Raw genomic sequence first — 10,236 nt, 5'->3', positions numbered from 1 at the left:
AGATATTGTATAATTTGTCATATTTTGATTTAACTATGATCAGGGCAACAAAATTCCTTTTTCTAGAACAATGGTTGTTTGACATCAAAAAAACACATGATAGAGAACTTATTATTTTATTTACAATACTGGTTTACAATTTATATTACAATAATTCCATGAAGTGTGTAAAATGTAAGTGACTTGAACTTTAACAATAACAATGAAGAAAATCCTGTAACTTTTCAAAAGGGCCATTGCCTCTAAATATAGAATATATTTGTCTACTGCAGAAAAATGTACATTTACAAATAATTTTTTTTAACAGAATAAGGAAATAAGGCACACATCTTGCAAGTTAGATTTTTTAAAAGACTACTGGGTCACAATCATTAAGAAAAATATTTACACAAGTCATTAACAGTCATAATTAGAGTGCCATATAAATCGGAGTGAAACTGCTAAGTAGAAATCACTAGAAGTCCAGGTGCTTCTTGCCTATGGCCATAGCGCTACATCCTGAGCTCAGCAATTTGGTGGATTCTGCCAGATCCTGTTTGCTTGTGCGGCTCACTGTGTCTGACAAGTCTGGAGGCAAATGCAATCGCTATGGCAGGAGTTTTTAAGGGTGGGGGGAAAAGGAGAGAGGAGAGAGAGAGAGAGAGAGAGATTACAATTATAATTAAGTTTTCTTTAGATAGCACATTTCAAAAAACACCACTGTTCCCTGCCAACATACAGTTATTTTAGCACAGCAAATCCTTATCAGAACAATTTTTCCAAGGTGATGTTCAGATTGTCTTGTATGTTTCTTACGATGGTTTTAAACAGTCAAACTGGCATTTCCCCCAATCAGATTTCACTTTCTTCACAAGCATTTTCGGAACCCAAATCCAAATGCAGGGCTTAAAGAACTTTGAAGTTAGTTCTGTGAACCCAAGAAGGGGGCTTTGTGCTTGTTTTCTGAAACAGTGCTCCCCCATCTTACATGCCCCACAGTTTCCAAAGCAGTTGGTGATATGGTATGTGCTTGTTCAAAATGAAAAAGTAAAAATCCCAGTAACCTAGCAGAATTCCCTCCCATAAGCCTAAGCAGCTTTTTGGACCCAGCTCCACATTTAAAGCATTTATTTATTACTGGAGGCCTTGCCTCCCACTACCTTCTGTCTCCAATCAAAATATGTACTAGTTTGGTTAATGTTAAAAATGACTCTGTTTCTATGTCGCAAAAATAAATATATCAGCTGGGATCTAAAGAATGGCACCAACTAATCCTGCAACCCCAAAAAGGCTTTTGGAGGATTGTGTTTGTTAAACAGCAGTCCCTTCCCCCCCAATCCACGTGGCAAACCACTTTTGAAACTGAGCAGATTTTATTATTTATTTTTATTTAAAACATTTTTATGCCAACTTTCCACCCAACTTAGGGTCCTTAAGGTGGTGAACAACCAAAAAAATTAACACAAACTTTAAAATACACGTATATAAAACTATTAGACAAAACACATAAATACATAAATGGAAAGGAGGGTCAGTGAAGGAATGCCAAAGAGAAACAGAGAAGTCTACCAGCTGGTGGAAGATAATGATAGAGGGGGGAAAGAAATATACCCTTGGGGAAGAAATTCCATAATTTTGGTGTCCTGACTGAGAAGGCCCTTTCTTGGGGTGCCACACATTTAGCCTCAAATTGTAACTTTATCTGGTGGTAAACCCAAACCCCAGGCTCTTTGGTGCCTGGCCATAATATATACTAAAAATTTAAACATCTTATCATTAACACAACAGCCAACACTAAACAATGAGACCTTTATGATGGAGACCCTACCATGTTTACAGTGCATTGGCAGAACCAAACCATTAGGGTTTTACCATAGAGCTTTCATCGATTGCTAGAACTACCCATTGTCACTTCTGGGTTGTACCTGGAAATTACATAGTGATGTCAGACATACCCATGTCTCTGCCCTCCAGCTCTCCCGCTGAACTATGGTCTGTCTCATAAAAATTATTTTTGCAGTACATCATCATCATCATTCCTTTATTGGCATAAAAACATAATACAGAAGGGTACAAAAGGAATGGAGATATTAACAAGTGCCCTTTACAGAACAGTTAAAAGACAGTTACATCGAATAGCGCTGTTTGTTGATACTGCCATCTAATTAACTGTTTGGAGGGCTTTTAAAACAAACTTTAAAAACTGTGCCACCGTCTCCAATATATGGGGCATTCAATAAATAGGAAATGTTAAAAGAATCTGAGACATTCTGTCTATTAACCAACAGGGGCTTGAAAGTTCGTTACGAGATTATGTGTAGAAGCTACAATAAAATAAGATGAGCAGTACTAAAGGTCTAGAGTTTTACGTTATGGTTCAAAACGCCTGTGTGAAATTATCAAGCAATGCTAATATTCTCAGTATTATTTACTGCCAATGAAGAAACAGAGTCAAGACATTATATAAGCTGAAAGCCATAATAATTAACCCTGGAATACTACTAAAATACTTCTACTTCTACACTGAAACTTCTGTGGGGCTTCTCTCTACTGATACTCTGTGTGTTGTCATTTGTTTCCCTTGATGCCAAGCTAACTACTACCTGTTGTCTTTAAAGAAGGCAAGGTCCAATTAAATATTTTATAAAAACAGGATGTGTTTTGAAGTCCAAGATGACTTTTTATTGGAACCCTGATCTTATGCCATGTTGATGAAAGGGATTCTTCACATTTAGAGGCAGAAAACCTCTAAATTGTAGTGCTAGGAGGCACGATCAGGGGAGGGCCCCTATGCCTGTTTGTTGGCCCTCAAGAGCAACAGGTTGGCCACAGTGTAAAATAACAAATATTGTTCTGCAGCAATTAAAATCCTTTTGGAAAAGGTTACTAGTGTTAATACGGTTAATGGCCAAAATTACTAATAGTTTAAAGGGCAAAGATGCAGAACTATTCAAAGAACAGTGGCAAAAGGTGTTTGTATATTGGGGAAAAATGGCAAAAATTAACTTTAAAAATATGTTGAAAGGATTGTAAATAAAATAAATAAACGAAAAGGGTAAAAAAACAGAATAATTATAGTCTATGAGAGCTTTCACCGGAGGTCAACCACTGGAGGAGGGGGTGATTCACAGGAGATGGGTGCAGCACCATCCTGCCTGTGTTCCACCGCACCCAAAATAATAGGCATGCTCCTCTGATACTAGAGAGAATAGGTATGCAGCATGACTAGTATCCATTCTAACTAACAGCCATGAATACCCCTCTCCTCCATGAATATGTCCACTCCCCTCTTAAAGCCCTCCAAGCTGGCAGCCATCACCAAATCCTGGGGCAGGGAGTTCCACAATTTAACTATGAGTTGTGTGAAAAAATACTTCCTTTTATCTGTTTTGAATCTCTCACCCTCCAGCTTTAGCAGATGACCCCGTGTTCTAGTATTATGGGAGAGGGAGAAAAACTTCTCCCTGTCCACTCTCTCCAAACCATGCATAATTTTATAGACCTCTATCATGTCTCCCCTTAGCCGCCTTCTTTCCAAGCTAAACAGCCCTAAGCGTCTTAACCGCTCTCCATAGGACAGTTGCTCTAGTTCCCTAATTATTTTGGTTGCTCTTTTCTGCACCTTCTCAAGCTCTGTAATATCCTTTTTTAGGTGTGGTGACCAGAACTGTACACAGTATTCCAAGTGTGGTCTCACCATGGATTTGTACAAGGGCAGTATGATATCAGCAGTTTTATTCTCTATTCCTCGTCTAATTATGGCCAGCATGGAATTTGCCTTTTTTACAGCAGCCGCACACTGGGTTGACATCTTCATTGAGCTATCCACTACCACCCCAAGATCCCTTTCTTGGTCTATCGCTGCCAGCAAGGATCCCATCAGTGTATATGTGAAGTTGGGATTTTTTGCCCCAATATGCATCACTTTACACTTACATTGAATCTCATTTGCCATTTTAATGCCCATTCTTCCAGTATGTAGAGATGCTTCTGGAGCTCTTCACAGTCTGATTTTAGTCCCCTAATCATTTTGGTTGCTCTTTTCTGCACCTTCTCAAGCTCTGTAATATCCTTTTTGAGGTGTGGTGACCAGAACTGTACACAGTATTCCAAGTGTGGTCTCACCATAGATTTGTACAAGGGCAGTATGATATCAGCAGTTTTATTCTCTTTTATGCCCATTCTTCCAATATGTAGAGATCCTTCTGGAGCTCTTCACAATCCGATTTTGTTTTAACCACCCCAAATAATTTGGTGTCATCTGCAAACTTGGCTACTTCACTGTTTAACCCCAACTCCAGGTTATTGATGAACAGGTTGAAAAGCTCCGGTCCCAACACAGATCCCTGAGGCACCCCACTGCTCACATCCCGCCATTGTGAGAACTGACCATCGATTCCTACTCTCTGCTTCCTATTTTTCAGCCAGCTCTCAATCCATAAGAGGACTTGTCCTCTTATCCCGTGACTATGAAGTTTGCTTACAAATCTTTGGTGGGGGACTTTTGACTTTGTCAAAAGCTTTTTGGAAATCTAAATACACAATATCCACAGGCTCATTCCTGTCCACATGCTTATTGAAGCTTTTAAAAAACTCTAATGGGTTAGTGAGATAGGACCTACTTTACAGAAGCCATGTTGGGTTTTGCCCAGCCGACCTTGCCCTTCTATATGCTTGACAATTCTATCTTTAATCATGCTTTCCACTAATTTACCCGGAACAGACGTTAAGCTAACTGGCCTGTAATTTCCTGGGTCCCCCCTAGAACCTTTTTTATAAATGGGTGTTATATTGGCCATTCTCCAGGCCTCTGGTACAGAGGCTGATCGAAGGGACATATTACATATCTTTGTTAGAAGTTCAGCAATTTCCCATTTGAGTTCTTGAAGAACTCTAGGATGAATACCGTCTGGTCCCTGTGACTTGTTAGTTTGCAGTTTGTCTAGACGTTCTAGGACTTCCTGCCTTGTTACCACTATTTGCCTCAGTTCCTCATTTTTCCCTATCCAAAATCTCTGTTCACGAGAAGGAATATGCCCTGTATCTTCAATAGTGAAGACAGATGAGAAGAATTCATTTAGTTTTTCAGCAATTGCTTTATCCTCCCTTAGAGTTTTTACTCCCATTGTCATCCAATGGTCCAACTGCTTCCCTAGCTGGTTTCCTACTCCTAATATACTTAAAGAATTTCTTATTGTTTGTTTTGATGTGTTTAGCAGTATGCCCCTCAAAATCTTTTTTTTTTTTTGCATCTCTAATTATCTGCTTGCATTTCCTTTGTGCAAGTTTGTGTTTGCTTCTGTTCGCCTTGTTTGGGCAAACCTTCCAGTCTCTGAAGGAAGACTTTTTCTCTCTAATTGCTCCCTTCACCTTCCCCGTTAGCCATGGTGGTGACCTCTTGGACTTATTACTACCTTTCCTGACCTGCGGTATACAAGCTAGCTGAGCCTCTAGTAATGTGGACTTGAGTAACCCCCAAGCCTTTTCAAGAGATTTAACCCTCCTAACTTATCTTTCAACTTCCTCTTTACCAGTTTTCTCATTTTAGAGAAGTTCCCTCTTTTAAAGTCGAAGGTAATTGTGTGAGATTTCCCAGTCACTTTCCCATTTGCGTAAAAATTAAATTTGATGCCATTGTGATCACTATTGCCAACTGGCTCAACTACATCCACATCCCGCACTAAATCACTGGCAGCACCACAGAGTATTAAATCCAGGATCGCCTCCCCTCTGGTTGGGTCTATGACCAACTGTTCGAGCCACAGTCATTTAGGATGTCTAAAAATTTTATCTCTTTGGCTTGACTAGAGCATACATTTATTCAATCAATATGAGGGAAGTTGAAGTCTCCAATTATTATAACTTCATTACCTTTACATGCTTCCCTAATTTCATTCTCCATCTCAAGATCACCCTGAGCCATTTGGTCAGGAGGCCGATCGAAGGTCCCCAGTACTAAATCTCCTTTGGGGCCCGGAATCGTCACCCATAAGGATTCTGTGGACGAGTCTGCCCGGTCAGGAATGCCCTGTAAAACTGCTGTATTTACTCAAAAGGAAGACAGCCTGAATGTAAGACAATCCTCTTAAAAATGTTCTATGCACACACAAAAAGTATTACTTGACATAACTATAACTTATATACAAATATAAGATGATCCCCTCTCCCCCCCCCCTTTGATAGCATACGTTGGAAAAAACGTATTGCATCTGAGTAAATACAGTGTTAACTTTATTTGAGCCAGGGGTCTCAAACACAGGCAATTTCACTGCCTTTTGGAGGAATGTATTGTCAGCCATGGGGTACCATATCACACTAGAACGTGCAGGTTAACTCAGAATTATATTGAAATGCATCTGTGAATTATTGAGAAGTATATGGTTGTTTATAAATCAGAAAGGGAAAGTTGTGCCTCAGTTACAGGATAACAAACGGCCTTGAGATCAAGAGCTAGTGAGAAACCTTCCTCCTCAAGGTGCAAGAAGAATCTCCAAATCCAACTACTCACAGCAGTGGGAAAAGGAGGGTAGAGCTGCCACATTCTCTCCTTGTCCCTACTCATTTTTTAAAAGAGAGAGAGAAAGGGGCTCAGCCTTCCAGGTTAGTGACCAAGGTGGGTCCTGGCAAAGCCTCCTGACCTGCGCTGGCTGTAGCCAGGTCTGAGTCAGGCCTCAGCCTCTGGTGCCATCAGTACTCCCATAAGAGTTCAGCTCTCTTTTAACCACCAACGGTTTGAGAGGGGAGAACATTAGCCTATGCCCCTTGCTTCCAGAACCCATGCAGCCAACTGCCAGGTCTCAGCTGGACCACGGTCTATATGGCACTGCCAGCACTCATATATGGCATTGGCTTGCTCTTGACTACTAGCAGCATGAGAGGGGATGGGTCCAACACAAGCTTGCTGCCTCCAAGACGTACCATACCAAAGCAGCAGATTCCAAAAGATAAGGCTTAGAAATAAGTCACATGAACACCTGGAGATGCCTTATACTGAATCAGTCCCTTGGTTCATCAAAGTCAGTATTGAGTACACAGACCGGCAGTGCTCTCCAGGGTCTCAGGCAGATGTCTTTCACATCACCTACTTGCCTAGTCCCTTTAACTGGAGATGCCAGGACTGAACCTGAGACCTTCTGCATGCCAAGCAGATGTTCTACCACTGAGCCATGGCCCCTCTCCCACTTCAAAAACTGTGAGAACCAGTGGTATGATATGCAGTGTGGTCATTACACTTCTCCATTTTTTATATAAGCAAATTTTCTTAGGTCTAGAGCACTTTTTGCTTGCAACAATCTTGGCGGAATGGTTTTTGAGGTATTGAGTTTCTATCTTTCAGTACACAAATACAAATATATGTATGCATATATGACACTCCAGTGCTTGATATTCTTAGCTTTACAAATCTGTCAAACAGTTTATGAGCAGTCCATGAAATGTATAGTGTAACTGCCATCTGTTTAGGCAAATAGGTCTACATTTGGAGACCCTTCCAATTTTGCTGAATATAAAAAGGAACATATTTTACAGTGCTTTCTCTCCCAATGTATCCAAAATAGAAAACTGGCACTGCCTAGCGTATCAGAAACAAAGTACATCCTCTCCAAAGGGAAGATTCAGTAGGCCATACTGTATGCCTCTTAGACCCCTTTTATCAAAAGTTAAACTTTTCCAGAAACATGAAGTTTTCCAAAATCATGACCTTATCTTTACTATATAGGGAATATATAACTAGAACATGACAACCAGCACATTTTAGAGATAGAAACCACCTAATTTTATAAACACATTATTAAAAAGATGTATTTTTCTGAAGCTTTCAATGCACTATTGTTTAGGTTTATGCACAGGGATTGGCTTTCCATTCTGCAAGCACCTTCTAACCCCTCTCTGGTAAATTATCGTATAATGGACAAACAAGATTTATCTCATCAAGTAAGATTTATTAAACAAAGAAGTGTTAAAGAACATTCTCTTTTAAGCATTTGCTGAACTACTTATGCATTGAAAATATTACCTCCACTAGGACCTCAAATTCAGAGTGTGGTTCACAAACCTGTCACAATATTTAGTCTTAAGTTGTTTTAAATCTGATTCTAGGAGAACTCATCATCAACGGAGCATCTAGGATCAATCAAAAGATGCTATTGCCACTGATATAATGTTGTCTTTGGTACTCTGGTGGGAGGAAACAAGCCCAAAACGGGTGCCGATGCAAACACAGTCATAGGATATGCTTTTTCTCATGGACCTACAGGGCCTGCTGTGAGGCTGTAGAAGGTTATACTTGTAACAGCACAGACAGAAAGTCAGAGGCATCCCAGGGCTATGTGTAGTAGGAATATGTGCACAATTTCTTTTCCTAGTCGCTGAAAACCTGAAAAGGTTTCAATTGGTCTTTATTTTGGAACTGCTTATAGAAATCGTCCTACAGCATAGACTTTATCATGTTTCTAAAGATAAATAACACCTGGCCAGCCTTCATTTACTTTATTGTTTGGCTACTTTCAAGAGAGTCCAAACAAAAAAGGTTGAGCTGAACAACGCTAAAATAACAACAAATATTTAAGTTTTAATATGGTGCACAGTATAGTTTAAAACACAGGGCCTATAGTATAGGCTAAGTCTTCCCAATAGATAATTACATATGACACATAATTACATATAACACATACACAGTTGATATCCATACAATGACCAAACTAGGACCAAACTAGGACCAGATGAGTTTTGGCCTCATATAGGCCTTCCTCAGTAGTCATACATGAAAATACAATATAGTACACATCCTAACATATTAAATCTCATAATACAAGGAGAAAAATATATAAAAGCCCTTTTGTTTTATGTGGCTTCTTGTAAAAAGATTTATTCCATGTATATTAGAACGAGGCTCGCATTTCTCATCTTGTATATAATATCAGGCTTCTAAGGATGTGTATTCATCAACAAGTGTGAAAGACAGAATGGCACAGTGACTAGTTCATAATAGCATAGTTAGTACACTGACCAAGGCACTCCAAAAAATCTGATATACAGAGAATTTGTGTTAACTTAAAGGTATTCAGTGCCCTACAAACTCAAAGGGTCGCACTACATTCTGTGGAAGACAATGGACATATTTGAATTGATTTTTTACTAAAGATAGGGTTCCTCCTCACTTTACTGATTTCAAAGATATGCAGACTGGCCACTGCACAGAGATATATACATTAATGTAAATACAGTATCATCCTTTCAGATACAGTTTCATATTTCATCTTGTCCATATGGAATTCACTGCCAGTGAAGGTAATGATGGCCACAAGTTTGTTTTTTGCTGTCAAGTCACAGCTGACTTATGGTGACCTTGTAGGGTTTTCAAGCAAGAAACGTTAGTTGGTGATTTGCCATTGCCTGCCTCCACATCAGGACTCTAGTATTCTTAGGAGGTCTCCCATCCAAATACTAGACAGGTTCAGGGCTGAGTGTGTGTGACTGGCCTAAGGTCACCCAGCAAGTTTCCATGACGCGAGTGGGGATTTGGAGCTGGGTTTCCCAGGTCCTAGTCTGACAGCATAACCACTACACCATGCTGGCTCTTACACAAGCATGCAAACCACAAGCATACAGGGCTTTAAAAGGGGATTCATGGAGGATAGGTCCATCAACATGATGACTGAAAGGAGCTTCCATATACGGAGGTAGCAAACCTCTCAATACCAGAGCTGGGAGGAAGCATCATGGGAGGCCTTCAGCCTTTATACCCTGCTGATTAGCCCTCCAGGGCAACTGATTGGCCTCTGTGTGAAACATGATGCTGGACAAGATGCATCACTACCCTGATACAGCAGGTTCTATTTACATTCTTATATTCATTTATAGCTCACTCCCACATGTTTTTCTTGATAGAAATCCCACTGGCTTCAATTGGACAATTCGTAATGAGTATGCCTAAGACCACAGCCTTCATTTTTCTGGGCTTCACCCTACACTATTTAACTATGTAATTTCGCTTTATTTGATGGTTTATGACTGCAAATAAATTATTGATTTTCTGGGCTTCAAACAGAGATCTTTACAGCTCTTCCTTTTAACAAATGCCAACTTTTAACTGAACAAAGGTTGAACATTCAGCAGTGTTGGTTCTATCCGTTGACTCATTCTCATGCAAACTGATACAGGTAAAGGACACCTCCCTTGAAGAACAGGAACAAAGGCTTGGGGCAGAGCTCTTGTGCTGAGCATTTCATGTAGTGCTGAGCATTTCATGTAGTACTT

At 39.9% G+C, this 10,236-nt stretch overlaps 1 protein-coding gene across 1 annotated transcript in view; it reads right to left on the bottom strand.

Moving 5' to 3' along the window:
* Nucleotides 1-335: 335 nt before the first annotated feature.
* ELP4 (elongator acetyltransferase complex subunit 4) overlaps nucleotides 336-10,236 on the bottom strand; it is a 179,974-nt gene continuing 170,073 nt past the window's right edge. The window contains exon 10 of the mRNA XM_056851933.1: nucleotides 336-586. Coding sequence (XP_056707911.1) covers nucleotides 455-586 — 132 coding nt within the window. The 3' untranslated portion in view covers nucleotides 336-454. The remainder of the gene's footprint in view (nucleotides 587-10,236) is intronic.

Source organism: Euleptes europaea, chromosome 6 (assembly GCF_029931775.1).
Source record: "Euleptes europaea isolate rEulEur1 chromosome 6, rEulEur1.hap1, whole genome shotgun sequence".
NCBI classification, from domain to species: Eukaryota; Metazoa; Chordata; class Lepidosauria; order Squamata; family Sphaerodactylidae; genus Euleptes; species Euleptes europaea.
The sequence above is the reverse complement of the archived record's forward strand: the minus strand, read 5'-3'. Positions and strand labels throughout refer to the sequence as shown.